This window comes from Microcebus murinus, chromosome 21 (assembly GCF_040939455.1).
Source record: "Microcebus murinus isolate Inina chromosome 21, M.murinus_Inina_mat1.0, whole genome shotgun sequence".
Classification (NCBI taxonomy): Eukaryota; Metazoa; Chordata; class Mammalia; order Primates; family Cheirogaleidae; genus Microcebus; species Microcebus murinus.
The window spans coordinates 12,818,367-12,840,243 of NC_134124.1; the positions used below are offsets into that span (position 1 = coordinate 12,818,367).

Genomic DNA, 21,877 nt, shown 5'->3' on the forward strand with positions numbered 1-21,877 from the left:
TGGAATAAACATTCTAACATCAGTGCTAAGTTGGTGATATGAAAACTCCAAAAAGAATTTTTCGCCCAATTCAAACTAAGTTGCCCATATTGGTAATTTCTAATTTTTTAAAAAAGATTATTTTAAAAATCTTTCTTTTTGATCAAAAAAACCCGCAACCCCCCCAAAAATATTTTAGATATACAATGAAAAGATAATTTTAAAAACCTATTGAAATCATTTTTCTTCCTAAATAAAGCATTTATTAATAATACTAGTAAAATTGAAACGGCCTCTGCCTTTTACATCCGTGCGCCACGTTTTAAAAATGACGGTTATTGGATTCCAAGGCATGGTTGTCAGAAACATTTTGCGTAATTAAAGCACAGAGCAAAAGATACAAGCGTGAGTGTCGATCAAAATGAGCGTGTAAGGAAAAAAAGTAAAATTTTGCATTCTGTGCAATGTGTTGAACGTGAACGTATTGCACTTTGTGTTGCAGATTTACTACAGCTGAGTCATTTCGGGACACAAGTGTGTGTTTCCAGGAAAAAAACGGGAGGAAGGAACCAGGTTGAGGGGCTCGCCGGGTTCCCCCAGGCACTCCCAGCAGCAGACACCGGTATTCCGCGGCGGGCGGCGGCGTGGTCAAAAAAGGCGCCGCGGCCCCTTTAAGAGGCACAGCACCTTCTCCAAGATACCATCTTGCACCAGGAGCTCACTTAAGCTCTCCACCTACCTTGCTATATCCCTCCTCCCTTACTGGGTACGGCCAGCAGGCGGGGCGAGCGAGCATTTTCATTGGCCTTGCGCGCACGGCCCTCTCTCTTTTATTGGTTCCCAAGCCCGCCACTCGGCACTGTCTCCCGCCCACCTGAGCCTTCGGGCTAGGTTGAGTGAGGGCTCTTGGGTTAGTTCCTGTTAGGCCCGGGCCGGGGGAGTAGGTTGAAGTCTCCTGAGATGCCCGGTGGGCTGGGACACCGGGAGCTGTGAAGGGAGCGTGAGGAGGCGGCGAGTGAAGACCCACGGCAGGCCTAAAGAAGAGCGGCGGCCGAGCCCGCCTTCCCTGCACCATGCTCATAGAGGATGTGGATGCCCTCAAGTCCTGGCTGGCCAAGTTACTGGAGCCGATGTGAGTGAGCCAGGCTGGGCCGGGGCCGGCGAACGTGGGCGTTGGGGGCCCGCGGGGGCGTGGGGGGAGGGGAGGCGGCGTGGGGGGGGCGGTGCGGAGGGGCCGCGGTCCGGAGGTCCCGGCGACGTCTTCTCTGTAGTACTATCACCATTGTGGGGGGGTGGAGGAGGCAGAGAGAGCGAGCTAGGGACGTGAAGGCGGTGTTGATGTTGGACCGGCGGTGGGGGTGGGGGGGGGCGGGCAAGGGCAGCGAGGGCTTTTTAAATAGAAATTACTGGGGTGCTAGGAGGGGTAGCCGGGATTGTGAGGAAATTTAAAATATTGCTATTTGAGAATGAGGGGTGGCGGGCTATCGAGGTATTTTTTTAATGAGAATATTGGAATGTTGAAGGGAGTAGCAGGATGTCGAGGGCTTTACAAACAGCGTTATTCCTGGACTAAAAAATTAGGTCTAGATCTAGAAGCAGAGTATCGAGGGCCCTTTCAAAATCTTGGGGCAGACAGGGATAGCAGGGACGTTGAAGCTTTACAGCGATTATTGGTGAGTTCTAAGGGCTCAAAAATACCGAAAGACTAAAAAAAAAAAAAAAAAAAACCAAAAAAAAACCCAACTATGTATGGAGTGGCCAAAATGGGATGTGTGGTCGTTGAAGGGTTTTAGAAATTATCGGGGAGCTGATAAGTATGATAGCAAGGATATTAAAGGATTTTAAAGTATTATTGAGGAGTTGATAGTGCTAGGAGAACTGGCGTTTTTTTAGATACCATTGGAAGTTGGGAGGAAAATTGAGGTTTTTATAAGTTTAACTGAGGGCTGAAAGGGCTACACTGGTATGTAATATTATTGGGGGTGAGTTTGGAAGGGGGTATACTTGGAGCGTGTGGGGATTTTTAGATTACAGATATTGAAGGAATAAAAGGAGTAGTAGAAAGAATAAGGGTTTTGTAAAATATTGTTGAACGATTGAGAGGACAGCTGAAGATAATTGGGGTGTAGGATTATTGTTAAGGGTTGAAAAGAGACCTGTCCTTTCAAAATATTTTGAGGAGTGTTAAGATAGTTGTGGAAGTATCATTGGGAGGTTTGAAAGGGGTACAAACGTTTGACTTGTTTGTTGTATGACCGTTTTCAGGAGGTAGGATTGTGGAGTGTTTATTTAGGGGATCTGAGGTATATAGCTAGTCTCTAGAACAGATCTCCCAGGTAGGTGAGAGGAAAGACATGGAGAATGATGAGGTGGAGAGAGATGTCTTTAACTAACTCTTTGGAAAGAGGAAATGGAAGGCAAAGGATCGTTTCTTACCCCTTCCACATATCTGTCTCTTATTATACTCATACTGGGAATTAGGGCTTTCTGCCTGAAAGAAAGGGGTAGGTGAAGAGATGGGCGGGCATTGATTAATTAGATCAGATTGCATTAGTGGAAAAATTGAGTGTTTTTCAGAGGTGAAAATAGGGAGTAATTTGGGAGATGTGGAGATATAATCTCCCAACAGTTGAAGCTGTTGGGAGACAGTGGCACGCTACTTCCCTGTCATCTATTTCCTGGACCTTCTGAGAAACCTTGTTAATTAACTTTTGTGTTTTTTGTTTGTTTGTTTCTTTGGTTTCTTGGGGTGGGAAGGTAGCATCTAGGTAGAGAATCATCTATATAAGTCTAGTGCGTTAGCCTTGTGAAGACAAGATGCCTAAGGGGAGGCAGCATTAGGGGAATTTTGGTGTCTGAAGTGGTATTTACATTCTGAGGATGAGAAGTGTGTGAATAGAGTAGAGTTATAAATGAATGAATGGATGTGTGCTAAGGGCTTCTGAGTTTTAGATTAGTGGTGGTCTAGTTAAAGTGAAAATGACTTCTGGGCACACTTGAAAGTTTTGTATATGTTATGTCTTTGTTACATATGTGGGTCTCTTAAATGTGCTTTTTTCTTCTTACAATAAAAAGTTTTGGGACACAAAGATGGAAATGGACTGTGGTAAAAGTGGGAAATAGATAGATTTAGTGAAATTGAAAATATATGGAAAAGGCTGACAAAAAGGTCTATATATTTTAAAAATTCTTTGTCTTTGTTATTTAAGATTTAAAAAGAAAAAACTTAACCTCTTTATTTTGTACACCTTCTATTCCTGTTGCTTTTTTTTTTTTCTTCAACAATTTTCCATACAAGCTGTGATTTATTTTGTTGGTAGAGATCCATTTAAAAGTATTAAACAGGCCTGGCGTGGTGGCTCACGCCTGTTATCCTAGCACTCTGGGAGGCCAAGGCGGGCGGATTGCCCAAGGTCAGGAGTTTGAAACCAGCCTGAGCAAGAGCGAGACCCCTGAGACCCCGTCTCTACTATAAATAGAAAGAAATTAATTGGCCAACTAATATATATAGAGAGAAAAAATTAGCCGGGTATGGTAGCACATGCCTGTTGTCCCAGCTTCTCCGGAGGCTGAGGCAGAAGGATTGCTTGAGCCCAGGAGTTTGAGGTTGCTGTGAGCTAGGCTGACGCCATGGCACTCACTCTAGCCTAGGCAACAAAGCGAGACTCTGTCTCAAAAAAAAAAAAAAAGAAAAGAAAAGGAAAGAAAAGAAAAGAAAATGATTACTTGGTTATTTTCTCCATTTGAGTTATATATTCAACTTAAAGCACACATGCTTTTCTTTCCTTTTTAAAAAAATTATTGTTACTCTTTTAGGGTTAAAAAGTCTTAAAAGCACTAGACTTTAACTACATAGATGGCTTTCCTAGAGCTACAAAATAAAAATATTTATTTTTAGCTCACATAAGTAATGTTTTTGCATAGAGATATTAATAAATAGTAAATGTAAATGCAGATATCATATATATTCCCATTCTTAGTATGTCATTATGGGAAACTATTTTTTGTTTGTTTAGATATCCTAAAATGTAATAAATGCTATGCTAAAGTGGATTGTGTTTGTAAATTTACTTTTTTGCATATTCCAGATTCAAGAAAATTTTCATAGCAGATTGGCATGTTGCTACAACATAGCATTTCAGAGCAGTTGTTAGGCTTTGAGATAATGTAGTTGCAGTGGCTAGCTTGGAATCTAACTATGGCTATGCACATGATTTCCTGTTGCTTTTTCTTATTTAGCTTAATTTACAGTTGATTAAATTTATAAAAGCTTTCTGTTTGGGGGATTTTTAAGATGTTACATTTTGTCACTGGTGAAACAAAGGCATGCAACAGGAGGTATTTCTAAACCAATCTAGTTTACATGTGATTATTCCCCATAGACAAGTTAGAAATGTCATGGGCTGTTAGAGCCTATCTGGTACCTTTCACTCCTTTTGTAGATGTGGAACATACCTATTACTTTTATTAGAGGAAACACAGAATGAGGGAGCCTGGAAGAAATAACTCCTAGCTGGCTGAAAAAATAAAAACAGTACTACCATTTTTGTTGGCAGTGCAGTAAATTGAGGGAAACCAATACCTCAGTCAAGAAATTTATGTCTCTTTCTCTACAGCTGTGTGAACAGACTTGACTTACACCTCTTGTGTGGGGTCCTCACCTTTCTCTTTCAAAATGTCCTAGATATGCTAGTTGTAGAGACTATGTAGAGATTATACACAATTTGGAAATGTCATGGTTTCTGTCAGAAATGACTACTTAAGTATGTCAACCCCTTAAAACTGTGTCCCCAACCCCCAGATCTCATCCCCCACCCCATGTCCATAGAAAAATTGTCTTCCATGAAACTGCTCGCTGCTGCCAAAAGGTTGGGGACTTGGGAAGCTGAGGCAGAAGGATTGCTTGAGCCCAGGAGTTTGAGGTTGCTGTGAGCTAGGCTGACGCCAGGGCACTCACTCTAGCCTGGGCAACAAAGCGAGACTCTGTCTCAAAAAAAAAAAGGTTGGGGACTGCTGTCTTAAAAGTAAGGTCAAAGTAAATCAAGAGAATGAATGAATCACTGAAGAAATTTCTGCAAGTTTAGGAATAGTTCAGACAAGCATTCTTCAATAACAAACATACATTTCTCCCAAAGCATGTTGTATTTAATGGGAAATATTTTAAGTTATTTATATATATATGTTAATTATATATAAACACATATAATTCACTGCTGAATTGTTTGGCTTATTGTAAAAATTTGTCTTGGTATATATTTTTAAAAGAGTGTTGGGGTTTGTAAACTCTGTGGACAGTTGCATCTATCTGTCTGTTTTATTATTATTATTAGGTTTTTTTTGAGACAGAGTCTCGCTTTTTTGGCCAAGCTAGAGTGAGTGCCATGGCGTCAGCGTAGGTCACAGCAACCTCAAACTCCTGGGCTCAAGCAATCCTGCTGCCTCAGCCTCCAGAGAAGCTGGGAATACAGGCATGTGCCACCATGCCCGGCTAACTTTTTCTATATATAATAGTTGGCCAATTAATTTCTTTCTATTTATAGTAGAGATGGGGTCTCGCTCTTGCTCAGGCTGGTCTCTAACTCATGACCTCAAGCAGTTCGCCCGCCTCGGCCTCCCAGAGTGCTAGGATGACAGGCTTGAGCCACAGCGCCACCGGGCCTATCTGTCTTAGTAGAGCATTGTATAAATCAGGGGGCATTTAGTTTGTTGTTCCGTATCTGTCTCTAATTCACTGAGTGACTTTGGAGAAATTGTCTAGCCTTTCTCTATTAAATGGAGCTAAATTATATTAGCCTTTTACCTACCTTGCAAATATGGTATGAGTATTAATGATGCAGACTATAAAAAGTACTTTGTGTTCCTGAGAATTATTCTATAAATATAAATGAAATTTTATGGTTTTGGGAATATGAAAATGTATTAAACTCTGTGAAAGTATTTTGCTTATTAATGTTAAGCACCACTGCCTCTTACAAAATAATAGTCTGATGCAGGACAGATCCAAAATCTCAGTGCAGGTCCTAAAAGTAGGAATAGGAGTTGGTAGTGAAAGTCATAGACTTGATCTGCAGGTTTTTTTTCTGTGAGTCCTAGCCATATCAGGGTCCTTTCAAGCACACTAGGAGATAGAATATGTTGTCATCTTGAAGTATATGATGTCAAGAGCAGCAGTAAAGTTCACAGAGTAAGATTATTTTCATGGTTCATGTTTATTGGTTCAGTAGTCATGGAAGGTATACTTTGGTTGAACTCAAAGTTTACATGCTACTATAGGTTGGCAGTTGTTACCAAGTTAAATTCTGACTAGTAATTTCTGCAATTGCCCAAATGGGAGGAAAAATCACCATCTAGCACTTTTTAGACCTGACCCCCTGATAAATAAATTGCTAGGGTTAAATGAGTATTTTGGAGGCATGTTCTTAAGATTGAGAAGTACTTCAGGAGTTCAGAACCAGCCTGAGCAAGAGCGAGATGCCGTCCCTACTAAAAATAGAAAGAAATTAATTGGCTAACTGTATATATATACACACACACACACACATATATATACACACATATATACATATGTGTGTGTGTGTGTGTGTGTGTGTATATATATATATATATATATATATAAATAAAATTAGCCAGGCATGGTGGTGCACGCCTGTAGTCCCTGCTACTCGGGAGGCTGAGACAGTAGGATCGCTTGAGCCCAGGAGTTAGAGGTTGCTGTGAGCTAGGCTGACACCACGGTACTGTAGCCCAGGCAACAGAGTGAGACTCTGTCTCAAAAAAAAAAAAAAAAAAAAAGATTGAGAAGTACTGATGATTTTTTAAAGTGTACTTAGTGGCTTCAAAGAATTAACGTGTTTCTAAAGTGCTGTGGGACTTGTTTAAAGAGACCATTTACTTTTTCATAGAAAAGGACTCATTTTGGCCAGAAGACTTGCTGGCAAGTTTTAGTCTACTAAGTTAAGAACATATTTGTTCTTAAGTCCTTTGGTCTGCTTCCTAAATATGTCTGACTTCATTCTTCCTGGCCCAATAGTTATAGGCTAGAAGCCAGAGTTACTTTTATAGCCTTATGTTTCTTACCACTGTCTTCTCTTATCCTTTCACAATGTTGTTACTTACTTCATTATTAATCTCTTTTTATACCATTTGTTAGTTTGTACTGTAATTATTTGTTTTCGTACCCATCTCTTGGCCACATGACTACAGGGCAAGGTTTGTCTTACTCAAAGTAATTTCATTACCAAGCAAGATGCTTGATGCTTAGTAAACACTCAGTAAATGTTTAAATGAATGAACATGTTTATATGTATATTTAGATTAGTTGACAATTAGAAAAGTAAGGGGGTTTTTTGTTTGCTGTGTTTTTTTAAGAGGCAAGGTCTTGCTCTGTCACCCAGGGCTAGAGTGCAGTGGTGTGATCATAGCTTACTACAGCCTGGAACTCGGGCTCAAGCAATCCTTCCACCTCAGCCTCCCAAGTAGCTAGGGCTATAGGCACGGCCACCTTGCCCAGCTAATTTTTAAAATTTTTTGTAGACAGGGTTTTGCTATGTTGCCCAGCTGGCCTTCAACCATCCTCCTGCCTCAGCCTCCCTAGGTGCTGGGATCACAAGCATAAGCCACTGCACATGACCATGTCTTTTTTTTTTTTTTTTTTCTTAACCACAACCAACTCAGAAGGATCTTTTTTTTTTTTTTAATAGTCTAATTTTGTGAATATTTTAGGTGGTGGCTACAAATTGACAGACATGTGTATATATTTTTTCCCCCAAATAAATCTAGGGATATTTCTTCCACATCATGGTCATTCATGAACGACCCTAATTATTAATAATTGAGGGGAAGATGAAAGTACTAAGGTATGTTGATGTCCCCTAAAATTCATGCTTGAACTTAATCCACAAAGTGATAGTATTAAGAGATGGGGCCTTACCTGGGCATGGAGGCACACACCTGTAATCTCAGCACTTTGGGAGACTGAGGCAGGAGGATTGCTTGAGGCCAAGAATTTGACACCAGCCTGGGCAACATAGCAAGATCCTGTCTCTAAAAACAATTTAAAATTAGCTGGGAATTGTGGCACATGTCTGTGGGTCTAGCTACTCAGGAGGCTGAGGTGGGAGGATCGCCTAAGCTGAGGAGTTCAAGGTTTTAGTGTGCTGTGATCATGCCAGAGCACTCAAGCCTGGGCAACAGAGTAAGACCCTATCTCTTAAAAAAAAGAAAAAAAAAAGAGGTGGGGCCTTTTGGAGGTGATAGGTCATGAATGGGCAGAGCCCTCATGAGTGGAATTAGTGCCTGTGTAAAAGAGACTGGAGACAGCCCTTCTTGTTGCCATATGGGGCCACAGAAGGCACCATCTAGGAGGAATGGGCCTTCATCAGACACTGAATTTGCCAGCACCTTAATCTTGGACTTCCCAGCCTTGAAAACTGTGAGCAATAAAATTTTATTTATAAAGTACCCAGTCTAAGGTATTTTGTTATTACAGCCCAAATGGACTAAGACAGAAAGCTTTCATTTGAAAAGAAGTAGAAGTACCAGTATTTGAATATCTTTAATATGTATTAACAAGTTCTAAGATCTACTCCATTTTTACTTATTTTTTTCCAGTACTGTCTTAGCAAGGGAATAATCTGAACACAGATCTCAGAGTCAGACTTTTTTTTAAATGTACTTTCATTCTATTAAATTAAAAATAAAAGTATTTTATTATATTACCTTTATTACATTTATTGCATTACGGAAAATACAGAAAAGAGAAAAAATTATTTGTGGATATTTTCAGTTTTTTTTCTTTCTTTTTTTTTTTTTTTTTTTTTTTTTTGAGACAGAGTCTCACTCTGTTGCCCAGGCTAGAGTGAGTGCCATGGCGTCAGCCTAGCTCATAGCAACCTCAAACTCCTGGGCTCAAGCAATCCTTCTGCCTCAGCCTCCGGAGTAGCTGGGACTACAGGAATGCGCCACCATGCCCAGCTGATTTTTTTCTATATATATTAGTTGGCCAATTAATTTCTTTCTATTTGTAGTAGAGACGGGGTCTCGCTCTTGCTCAGGCTGGTTTCAAACTCCTGGTCTTGAGCAATCCACCCGCCTCGGCCTCCCAGAGTGCTAGGATAACAGGCGTGAGCCACCACGCCCGGCCTCAGTTTTTCTTGTGTGTATGAACTTTTATGAATCTATAATTGGACTCAATGTAAAATTTTGTATCTTGATTTCTTTGACACTACATCAGAAGCATTTTTCATGTTTGTGTATGGCTTTTATAACCATCACTTTGGATGCCCAATATTCACAAATAGCCAACAATAAGAGAATGGTTTTCTTGATTCTACGTTTTTGTTAAAAGTAATGCTGTACAATAAATATATATTTTTTAGTGTCTGTAGGTGCTAATAGTATTTCCTATATTTGCCTTTATTTCCTTAGTCTAGTTTCCCATAAATATAACTACTGGCCAAAGAATATGAACATTTCTAATGGCTGTTGATACATATTAGGATCAGGGTGTTTTTTTTTTTTTCTGTGACTCATTAGCACATTTATTAGTTGTCTTACCTCTGAAACAAAGATCACACTAAGAACTTAAAGTTACACCCATATTCAGAAATAGGTAAACTTTTCTGAAAGAGAAAAAGGTCTAAGTAGTCTTGGCTTTTTTCCTAAACCAAATAGACTGTAATGGTTTTTCAGTAGTGTTTCTTGGCTTGGGGCCAAAGGTAGGACCTTTACTTTTTGATCTTAGTATTGAATATATATCTGAAATCTTGCGTAAAGCTGATTTGCCAGTTGAGCAGATGTGTAATATACGTACAATGGGGAGTTCATTAAAAGGGGGAAAGATAAATTTGAGGTTTTTATAGATAAGGCATTTTTAGGGCAGTATTTCTGTCAACTTCCCCTAATGAACATTCATTCTAATTGATTTTATTTTTTAAATAACTTCAAAGATAATTGAAATATGTTCTTATAATGTTATTATACAAGATGTGAATATTAAGGAATCATTTGTAACTTAACATTAATCTTTAGGAAATTTCTTTTGTAGATTCTTCATTTTAACTAAAAGGTAACTATTAGTTGAAACTTAGGATATATTAATTTTTCATGGAGATATACATTACAAAAGCATTTGTGTTATAAAATAGATTTTATGTGTGTGGAATTGCAGTTCCACAGGTGTGCTGTGTGGCTGGTCTTGAATGGATCACTTAATTTATCTTTACAAATTTAGTTGACTCTATAGTAGATTAGCAATTTAAGATGGGTATTATTACCTTTTCTAATCTCTTTCATATAATAGAAGCCTCTTTTTGTCTAGAAACATGTATATTTAATGTGGATCCAAATTTTTAAAATCTCTTTCATTCCAAAATACACTTGTAAGGACTATAAGGTAGTTAAACAGAAATGGAGTCCCATGAGCCTTGGTTCCAAATAAATAGCTAAAAGGTTTTAACTACCCTTCTTGGGTACTTGTTTTTGGGTAAGAGAAGTAAGAAGTGATGATTTTGGAGGGAGTAAAGCAGTCTTGCATTTGTCTTGTACTCTACCAAGGGTCTTAGTCATGCTCAGATTTCTGTGACACACTTCTGGAAGTCTTGTTGAGCTACTATATTAGCATTAGTACCAGAACTACAGTATGATATTTGTTAGCTTTTAAAGATTTTACAGGAAGAGGTCAGTGTGTAAGAATAAGTAAGAATAATCTTAAAAGTCTAGAAAATTACAGCACAGAATTCCCCAACCTATTTAAGTTTCATCATTCAATTAGTGTGACTTATTATTTTAGACTGATTTTCTTCATAGTGTACTTTGTGGATATGTCTTAAGAGCTATTAAATTTAAATGACCCTATTATTTTGGCTATAAACATGCTTTTGTATTTGGTGCAGAATTCTAAGTATCAGTTATTAACAGTCATTAAACAAATGTTTAGATTCTGTGATCATTCTTTTTTCCTGGAGTCTAGTATTTTTTTACTTTATCGTATAACTCTTCATCTTGATTTTTTTTTTTTTTTTTGAGACAGAGTCTGACTTTGTTGCCCAGGCTAGAGTGAGTGCCGTGGCATCAGCCTAGCTCACAGCAACCTCAAACTCCTAGGCTGAAGCGATCCTGCTGCCTCAGCCTCCCGAGTAGCTGGGACTACAGGCATGTGCCACCATGCCCGGCTAATTTTTTCTATATATTAGTTGGCCAACTAATTTCTTTCTATTTATAGTAGAGACGGGGTCTTGCTCTTGCTCAGGGTGGTTTTGAACTCCTGACCTTGAGCAATCCGCCCGCCTCAGCCTCCCAGAGTGCTGGGATTACAGGCGTGAGCCACCGCTCCCGGCCTTCATCTTGATTTTTGACACCATCACATCAAAATGTATTTCATCAGAAGCAACCAAAATCTGCATTTATTTTTTAGAGTCAGAATACTAAATATATATAAAAAAATATCTGGGTTTGTTAAAACCTATTCCATTTATCTAGTAGCCTGGATGTTTTGACTGTGTTTCATGTCCATACTTAGCATTATACCTTCCAGATCATGAGACTCCTTGAAGGTTCTTACACCACCAGAGAAAATAACATTGCCATTTTATACCATTCTTATTTATTTTTCTAAATCCTCTTCTATAGTAGAATATCTCTATCCAGGATCTGAACTTACTTATAGGTGGAAATGTAATTCGCCCCCCTCCTCTGCATCTGAATATTGATTAGAACTAAACTGATCAAACATCTTATCATTCTCAGGGGTAAAACTAAATCTACCTACCCATCTCTATTTTAAGGTGTTTATAGAATAGCGAAGGTGAGCATAGCATGTGTAGTATTTTTTAAAGATAGAAATGCTACATATTCACTATTTTTTAATTAAAAGTTTTCTTTTTAGATATATGTATTTGTATATATTTAAGGTGTACAATGTGGTGTTTTGATATACACACTGTGAAATAATTACTACAATCAAGCTATGTATCATATTTATTTCCTTGAATAGTTACCATCTTTTTTTGTAGTGAGGACACTTAAGATCTACTCTCTTAGCAAATTCAACTATATAATATGTGTATATTGATTTTTAGAAGTTAGCATTTGGACTTACTAAGGTGATCTGTTTATAGTTTCTCCAAAATGTAATTTATATTTTTTACCTAAGAAAAATGTTGACTTCCTTTTAAATTGCATATTTTTAATACGTAACGCATCATCTTTGACACTCACGATTTCTCCTAGCACTTTGACCATTGCTCGTAATTTTTTAAAAATTAGATCTGAGTTTTGTAAAATTGGCAATCATTAACATTTTCTCTGTCTCAGAATTTGGTGCTTGAGCATTTAAAGAGCCACCCTTTGCCGTGACAGTGTTGATATTGGCAATGAAAAAAACTTTATTGAATTATGAACATTAAAAATAAAAACTAGGAGGATATGCTGGTACTTGGTTTGTCTTTTATTTACTAATCTCGTAAACTTGTTGGAAATGTGATTGACAGCTTTGAGCTGAAACTTTTTAACTTTCTGGTTGACAGTGGAGGCTCAAGGATTATAGAACAAGATCAGTTAGATTTGAATAGTGTTTTATAGAGATACAATCACTTTCCTTGCATAATGATTTTATTTAATGTCATTCTGAATTTTTTAATTTGATCTTCATAACAACCTATGAAACCATAAAGCAGGGGTCCTCAGTACAGTAGCACATAGCAACCTATGGTGAGTTGCATAATTATTTCATTATATATTACAATGTAATAATAATAGAAATAAAGTATACAATAAATGTAATGCACTTGAATCATCCTGAAACCATCCCCCCTCCCCAGTCTGTGGAAAAATTTCTCCCATGAAAACAGTCCCTGGTGCCAAAAAGGTTGGGTACCATTGCCATAAAGGATATATGTTAGATAAATATGCATTTATCGGGAAATCTAGAATATTACATATATATAATATATTACATATTAATGTATATTTACACCATGAAAACTTAGTTTCATGTGATGTAGATAAAATGTCTGACAGATTTCTATACATCAGGAGTTGACAACCCAAAGATCGTGTGCTGCCTTGGGATAGGAGATGATTTTGAGCATCATAGTCACTTAGGTCATAGGTCACTACTGACTAAAAAAAATGTGAAGTAGATAAAAGTTATGTTTGCCCCCCTTTGACTATTTATCTTCTCCTTTCTGTTTCTAGCCCCTAAATCTGTTCTTTTTTTTTTTTTTTTTTGAGACAGAGTCTCGCTTTGTTGTCCAGGCTAGAGTGAGTGCCGTGGCGTCAGCCTAACTCACAGCAACCTCAAACTCCTGGGCTCAAGCAATCCTTCTGCCTCAGCCTCCCGAGTAGCTGGGACTACAGGCATGCGCCACCATGCCTGGCTAATTTTTTCTATATATTAGTTGGCCAATTAATTTTCTTTCTATTTATAGTAGAGACGGGGTCTCCCTCTTGCTGAGGCTGGTTTTGAACTCCTGACCTCGAGCAATCCGCCCACCTCGGCCTCCCAGAGTGCTAGGATTACAGGCGTGAGCCACCACACCCGGCCTTGTTCTTTCTTACTTAAAGCTGCTAAAGCATTTCCCAGTAATATTTAAGGTACCATCCTTCTCATGTTCTCCCTTTTAAAAAAGATCTTTAAGATACTCATTAAAAGATTAGCAGTGGTGTTGATAGCCATTTTTAGATGCTAGTGCCTTGAAGAGAGGAAAAAGCTGTCCTATCCCTTCTCCTTGCTTTTTCCTTATTGGTCATATAGAACAGGTATTTCCTCAAGGTGTTTTTTACAGTGCTTCCAGAGGCTGGGAGCCAAACAGCAACCTAGGAGTCAATTACCACCCTTTCCCTACTACCACTGAAAGAGCAAATAAATGTAGACCTGGTCCATGATACTTGGTTTAATTAGAACCTCAAAAATAGGAGACGGACTAGTTATTTTATAGAAATAAACAGAAAGGGAAAATCTGGCCGGGCGCTGTGGCTCACGCCTGTAATCCTAGCTCTTGGGAGGCCGAGACGGGCGGATTGCTCAAGGTCAGGAGTTCAAAACCAGCCTGAGCAAGAGCGAGACCCCGTCTCTACTATAAATAGAAACAAATTAATTGGCCAACTGATATATATATAAAAAAATTAGCTGGGCATGGTGGCGCATGCCTGTAGTCCCAGCTACCCGGGAGGCTGAGGCAGAAGGATCACTCGAGCCCAGGAGTTTGAGGTTGCTGTGAGCTAGGCTGACGCCACGGCACTCACTCTAGCCTGGGCAACAAAGCGAGACTCTGTCTCAAAAAAAAAAAAAAAAGAAAGGGAAAATCTTACTTACAGTATAGATATGCTGTTTATTATTTTAGTTGCCTGTGTTTGCAGTCACTTTTTAAAATAAAGTTTTGATCTTTGGTTTTCCAAAATAGGAGTGACTTCATTAATTATACCACTGTTTGAAAAAAATGTATTTTTAAATTTCTGTTTTCTCTTTGTCTAAATAGATGTGATGCTGACCCTTCAGCCTTAGCCAACTATGTTGTAGCACTGGTCAAGAAGGACAAACCTGAGAAAGAATTGAAAGCCTTTTGTGCTGATCAACTTGATGTCTTTTTACAAAAAGGTAATTACTATGGGCCTTCAACCAAGTCTTTAGGTAAAGATTTTGAATTTAAAACTTCCTGAAAAGTCTTGAAGACGTAAGCTTGATAGGTAGTCAGGGTCCTTTGACTACTTGAATATACCCACTCATGCTTAATTATTTATCATGTGTTTTGGCAGAACTGATTTTTTCCCTTCTTTGCTGCTTTCCTATATTGAGTCAGTGGCAGCTCTGATGCTTTTTCAGTGACTAGGTTATTTGCAGCTTTTGGTAGAGTCTACCTGATAGTTGAGGGGTAACAGTTTTAAGATAATGAAGCTGCGTATTCTTGCTGTTCGTTAAGACAATGAACCTATCTGTTTTTTCCCTTCTTTGCTGGGGCTTCTTTTTTTTTTTTTTTTTTTTTTTGAGACAGAGTCTCACTTTGTTGTCCAGGCTAGAGTGAGTGCCGTGGCGTCAGCCTAGCTCACAGCAACCTCAAACTCCTGGGCTTGAGTGATCCTTCTGCCTCAGCCTCCCGAGTAGCTGGGACTACAGGCATGCGCCACCATGCCCGGCTAATTTTTTATATATATATCAGTTGGCCAATTAAATTCTTTCTATTTATAGTAGAGACGGGGTCTCGCTCTTGCTCAGGCTGGTTTTGAACTCCTGACCTTGAGCAATCCGCCCGCCTCGGCCTCCCAAGAGCTAGGATTACAGGCGTGAGCCACAGCGCCCGGCCTTTTTTTTTTTTTTTTTTTTGAGACAGAGTCTCACTTTATTGCCCAGGCTAGAGTGAGTGCCGTAGCGTCAGTCTAGCTCACAGCAACCTCAAACTCCTGGGCTCAAGCAATCCTCCTGCCTCAGCCTCCCAAGTAGCTGGGACTACAGGCATGCGCCACCATGCCCGGCTAATTTTTTTTTTTTTTTGTATATATATATTAGTTGGCCAATTAATTTCTTTCTATTTATAGTAGAGACGGGGTCTCACTCTTGCTCAGGCTGGTTTCGAACTCCTGACCTCGAGCAATCCGCCCGCCTCGGCCTCCCAGAGAGCTAGGATTACAGGCGTGAGCCACCGCGCCCGGCCTGCTGGGGCTTCTTGATATCTTAGAAGAGATGGGCATGATCATCATCTCCTTGTGCCTTTAACTTCCCATCTTCTTACCAAAGTCCTTTCTGTGGTCTAGAGAGCTTTCTTGAAGTTTTCCCTGTTACTGCTCTGGCCTCATCTCCTACCACTCACCCTCACTTGTTTCACTCTAGCCACGTTGGACCACCTGACTGCTTTTTGAATAAAGTATACATGTTCCCAACTCAGGGCCTTTGAACTCACTGTACCCTTGCCTGAAACGAGGATTCCCCCTTCACTTTTTTCTGGTCTCTTTTCAAATGTCATCTTCTCAGAGCAATTTCCCCTGAGCTCCCTACATGCAATATATTATACCCCATGTCTCCATTTACTCTTTTCTCATTCCAACTCTGTTTTGTTCTTTTTGTGGTACTTGTCACTCCCATCATGTTTGCCCCTCCCCCACCCCCTTGTTTGTCTTTCCTTTTTTTAAGAGTGAAGACTTAGATCCTGCAGTGCTTGGCACATAGAAGATGTTAGTAAATATTGTTGAATGGATGAACAGGAATATGAATAATAATTATTGGTTAATCTAGATATTGGTGGCTGGGTGTGGTTGCTCATGTCTGTAATCCCAGTGCTTTGGGAGGCTGGAAGTTTGGGATTAGCCTGGGCAACAAGCAAGACCCCATCTCTACAAAAAAAATTAAAAAATTAGCCAGGCATGGTGGCACTTGCTTGTTTTCCTAGCTATTTGAGGGGCTGAGCCAAGAAGATTGCTTGTGTGTCCAGGAGGTTGAGGTTACAGTGAGCTGTGATTTGGCAGCTGTATGCCAACTTGGACAACAGAGCGAGACCCTGTCTATAAAAAAAACTAGCTGTTGGTGATGAGAAGATATGCTCTACTGAAGAAAAAAAGCGTACATATGGCTTCTTAATCTAAAACACAGGATTACATATTTTTTGCATGCATCTTATGCCTTTCTTTGTAAACAAAACAAAACCAATAGCTAATACAGAATTCCTCCCCAGTACAAATGAGTGTTTTCTTTTTTTTTTTTTTTTTTATTTTTATTTTTTTATGGACCTTCATCTGACCAATGAGTGTTTTCTTTTTTTTTTTTTTTTTTGAGACAGAGTCTCGCTTTGTTGCCCAGGCTAGAGTGAGTGCCGTGGCGTCAGCCTAGCTCACAGCAACCTCAAACTCCTGGGCTCAAGTGATCCTCCTGCCTCAGCCTCCCAAGTAGCTGGGACTACAGGCATGCACCACCATGCCCGGCTAATTTTTTTTGTATATATATTAGTTGGCCAATTAATTTCTTTCTATTTATAGTAGAGACGGGGTCTCGCTCTTGCTCAGGCTGGTTTCGAACTCCTGACCTTGAGTGATCTGCCTTCCTCGGCCTCCCAGAGTGCTAGGATTCTGCCTATAATCCTAGGCACCTCGCCTGACTTATAAAATGCATTTTAAAAAGGAGAAGAAAGTAATCATAAATTAGCCACCAGAGACAAAAATCAGTGTTATCTGCTCGTGTATGTCTTTCTCAACTAGAACTGTTCAATAGAACTTTAGGCAATGATATGGTCTGTATGTGTACCATGCAGTTCAGTAGCCATTAGCCAGATGTGGCTATTGAGCATTTGAAATGTGGTTAATATGGCTGAGAAATAGATTTTTAAATTCAATTTTAAATTAAATTAAGTTTTGAACTCAAATTTAAAAAGTCACATGTAGCTAGTGGCTACCATATTGGACAGTGAAGCTCTAGACTTATGCCTGTGTTTATATTACATTTTAAAGTAGTATTATCTAAGGATACCCTAATCATGAAAAGAGAAAAAAAAAATTAAAATAAAAAAAGAAAGAATAAACATATAAAAAAAAAAATAAAGTAGTATTAGCAGTGGGCTATAATTCTAGCACTTTGAGAGAAAGGCCAAGGCAGGAGGATCACATGAAGCCAGGAGTTCAAGACCAGCCTGGGCAACATAGTGAGACCCAGTCTCTACAAAAAATAAAAATATTAGCCAGGTATGGTGGCACATGTTTGTAGTCCCAGCTGCTTGGGAGGCTGAGGGGGGAGGATTGCTTGAGCCTAGGAGTTCGGCTGCTGTGAGCTGATCGTGCTACCTTACTCTAGCCTGAGCATCAGAGCCAGACCGCTGTCTCTTAAAAAAGAAAAAAAAAAGTAGTAGTAAATGAATACACTCTATTTTAATATGCTTTTAAAAAACTTAATAGTATATCTTGAATATTAATGTTAGATGTGTAGATGTTTTTCTTCATTTTCTAAAAATTGGGCTGTGCGTCTTTAAATTACAAAAGGAATGCATGTTGTAAATTTTGTTTTTAATAAAGAAGCGTAAAAAGGAAGTCTTTTGTTCAGAAAGGCTTTTGAAGGGCCTAATTAAGTTTTTGTCTTAAGATATGTAATAAGAGCTAACAGTTTTATAATCATGAAATAATGCTTACTACACAAATTAGTATAAAGTTTATAAGAAGATGCTTTTCTGAAGAGAAGGTAATTTGACAATTCAGAAATAGCTTTTATGTAGAAAGTATAATAATTGCAGTGTGAATAGAGCCTGTATTATGCTTTTAATATGCTCTTCAGCTGTTCCTTAGGTTAGGACCAATAAAAGTTATTTAAATTTGGTTTTAATAAGACAGTATAAATATTTTGACATTTATACTTTTAGTAAATTCATCTGGTTCTCTCATTCAGTTAGTATGAAAAAGTTTTAAAGTAGTGCAGTCTTTGAAATAAAACACAAAAAGTTACTTTCATATAATTTTCCTGTCAATTATATTTCAACTGATTTAAAAAAAAATACTAGGTTATTAAGTATGAAATGTCCGATTTCCTTAAGTACTAAGTTTGACAGTTGATATCTGACATTTCACTTTGTCATTTCTTGTTTTATTTTTATTGTGAAGGTACATCCTCACTCTTTCAAATGCACATTTTAGCTTGTGATTATCTTTGAAAATTTTTTAGAGCAATTTTTGTGAAAGCATGGATAAGTCAAAAAAATTCATGTTATTTCAAATATGAGTTCAGTCCATCGTGGAACCAATGCAGCACACACAACTTGAAATACCAACAAAGTGTTTGAGAAGGGTGTGGATAATGAATGCACAGTACATTGGTGGTTTGAAAAGTTCTGTTGTGGTGATTTTTTTTTTTTTTTTTGAGACAGTCTTACTTTGTTGCCCAGGCTAGAGTGAGTGTCGTAGCGTCAGCTTAGCTCACAGCAACCTCAAACTCCTGGGCTCAAGCAATCCTCCTGCCTCAGCCTCCCAAGTAGCTGGGACCACAGGCATGTGCCACCATACCCGGCTAATTTTTTTTCTATATATATTAGTTGGCCAATTAATTTTTTTGTATTTATAGTAGAGATGGGGTCTCACTCTTGCTCAGGCTGGTTTTGAACTCCTGACCTCAAGCAATCCGCCCACCTCGGCCTTCCAGAGTGCTAGGATTACAGGGGTGAGCCACTGCGCACAGCCTGTTCTGGTGATTTTAATCTTGAAAATGAGCCTTGTAGGTGACCCGAGACCAAGGTGGATAATGATGACCTGAAAGCTGTAGTGGAAGGTAATTCATCTCAACCTACACACACACACGCACGCGCATGAATTAGCAGCAAGGTTTGACATAACTATTCCAACAATATTGGACCATTTGTAACAAATTAGCAAGGTAAAGAAGCTGGATAAATGGGTTCTGCATGACGCATGAATTAAACAAGAGTCAAAAGAGGCCGGGCATGGTGGCTCACGCCTGTAATCCTAGCACTTTGGGAGGCCGAGGCGGGCGGATTGCTTGAGGTCGGGAGTTCGAAACCAGCCTGAGCGAGACCCCGTCTCTACTAAAAATAGAAAGAAATTAATTGACCAACTAAAAGTATATATGCCAAAAAAATTAGCCGGGCATGGTGGTGCATGCCTGTAGTCCCAGCTACTCGGAAGGCTGAGACAGGAGGATCACTTGAGCCCAGGAGTTTGAGGTTGCTGTGAGCTAGGCTGAGGCCACGGCACTCACTCTAGCCTGGGCAACAAAAGTGAGACTCTGTCTCAAAAAAAAAAAAGAGTCAAAAGAGAAATGGTCTTGAAGCTTGCCTTTCTTTGCCGTCACAACGTAAAGTAGAGAGAGCCATTTCTATACCGTATTGTTACATGTTATGAAAAATGGATTCTTTTTGACAATCGCAAGCATTTGGCACAATGGTTGGATAAAGATAAAGTGCTGAAACATGATTCAAAACTGAATATTCATCAAAAAACACTAATGGTGGCTGGGCGTGGTGGCTCACACCTGTAATCTTAGCACTCTGGCAGGCCAAGGTGGGTGGATTGCTCGAGGTCAGAGTTCAAAACGAGCCTGAGCAAGAGTGAGGCCCCTCTCTACTATACATAGAAGGAAATTAATTGGACAACTAATATATATAGAAAAAAATTAGCTGGGCATGGTGGTGCATGTCTATAGTCCCAGCTACTCGGGAGGCTGAGGCAGCAGGATTGCTTGAGCCCAGGAGTTTGAGGTTGCTGTGAGCTAGGCTGACACCACGGCACTCACTCTAGCCTGGGTAACAAAGAGAGTCTTTCTCAAAAAAAAAAAAAAAAGGTGGCAAAACTGTTGATAGTTTAGCCACATACTTTGATTAATTGTACTGCTTCTTGTTTTGAGATATAATAAACTATACTTTTGATTTGAAATCAGACATTTCATATTTAATGACCTAAAAGTTTTCAGTTAAATTGTTTGAGTGGGCAGGCAGTGCATTTAATCCAACAATATGAAGGCATACCATGAAAGTCTCTCTAACCTGTTCCACATTTGCCCCTTTCCCGCCTGTAGTACACAATTTTGCCAGTTTCTGTATCCTTTCAGTTTCTTTATATAGATAAAAACACACATATTTACTTATATCTTTTGAGGTTTAGGATTATCAGCACTCATTATAGTTGCTGTTTATTCTGTTGTATAATTGTCTCATAATTTATTTAACTAGACTCTTATTCATGGAAATTTGTTTCTGACCTTTTGCTGTCACATACTCCAACAAATAATCTTACATTTCTATCATTTTTGAGGTATTTTAGAAGGATTTAAAAACCTGGAAATGGATTTCTCTTCCATAATGTAGGACTCCATTTTAGTCTCTTGTTCCTAAGGTTTTGTAACAGTTTTGTTGTCAGACATTTGTTTTCTTTTGTGTAACACTTAAATTTATTATTTTTTCTCCTTAGAAACTTCAGGTTTTGTGGACAAGCTATTTGAAAGTCTCTATACTAAGAACTACCTTCCACCTTTGGAACCAGTTAAGCCTGAGCCAAAACCACTGGTCCAAGAAAAAGAAGAAATTAAAGAAGAGGTAATACAAAATTTTTCTTGTGCTTTTGAGAGCTTCTTAGATCCTATCACCAGTATCCTTAGTTGGAAGTTGAGCCTTTTAGAAATAATTGTCTATTGCTTGAAGTTTCTTAGTTTTAGGTATAGTGGTGATTCTTTATCAGGATTTCTTAGTTCCTTTGACTTACAGAGTTGGAAAAATTCAGATAACTTGTTTAGAAATCCAAGAAATATTTTAGTAATATTAAAGAGTTCAGAGAAATCTTATCTAGGACTTCTGGAAAAAGAAAACTTTGTTAAATATAGACACTTGACTGAAAGTAAAGGATTAATAAAACCTCAAGAGAAATCATCAGATAATACATTTTCATGTATATGGAGAAACCATTTACTCTTTTTAACTGTATAGGGTTTGTAAAATAGTTAAATGTAATTATAAGCATTACTGTCAACATTGGAAGGAAAATTTTTTAAATGTTTTACAATATTAAAGTACAAAAACATGATTATAGATGGTAACCTAATTGTTTGAACCAAGAAAAAAATTTTAGAGTTCATTTGTAATTCCTTTTATATACAGAAAATATAGTATACAATGAGAATGTGGATTCTATAATTAGGTTTCGTGAGTTAAAATAGCAGCTCTATAACAAGTTCTCTGCCTCACTTTCACATGAGTAAAGTGAGAATTATGGTAGTACTTATTGAGGATTAAATGAGATTTTATGTACATACATGTAAGTAGTTCCTAGTTTAGTGCTTGACACATAAATATTTTCTAATATTTGTCTTTATTATATTTATTCTTAAGACAAAATGACTTTTGGAAGTTTTGCTCTGTCACCTGGGCTAGAGTGCCATGGCATCAGCCTACCTCACAGCAACCTCAAACTCCTGAGCTCAAGCGATTCT

General features: G+C 38.6%; 1 protein-coding gene across 4 annotated transcripts in view; it reads left to right on the top strand.

The window, feature by feature from the left end:
• The first annotated feature begins 849 nt into the window (after positions 1-849).
• The window catches only part of RBM27 (RNA binding motif protein 27), a 76,771-nt gene continuing 55,743 nt past the window's right edge, over positions 850-21,877 (top strand). For all 4 annotated transcript variants that reach the window (XM_075996170.1, XM_075996171.1, XM_012774168.3 and 1 more), the window contains exons 1-3: positions 850-1,111; positions 14,457-14,575; positions 20,863-20,987. In XM_075996170.1, coding sequence (XP_075852285.1) covers positions 1,053-1,111; positions 14,457-14,575; positions 20,863-20,987 — 303 coding nt within the window. In that variant the 5' untranslated portion in view covers positions 850-1,052. The remainder of the gene's footprint in view (positions 1,112-14,456; positions 14,576-20,862; positions 20,988-21,877) is intronic.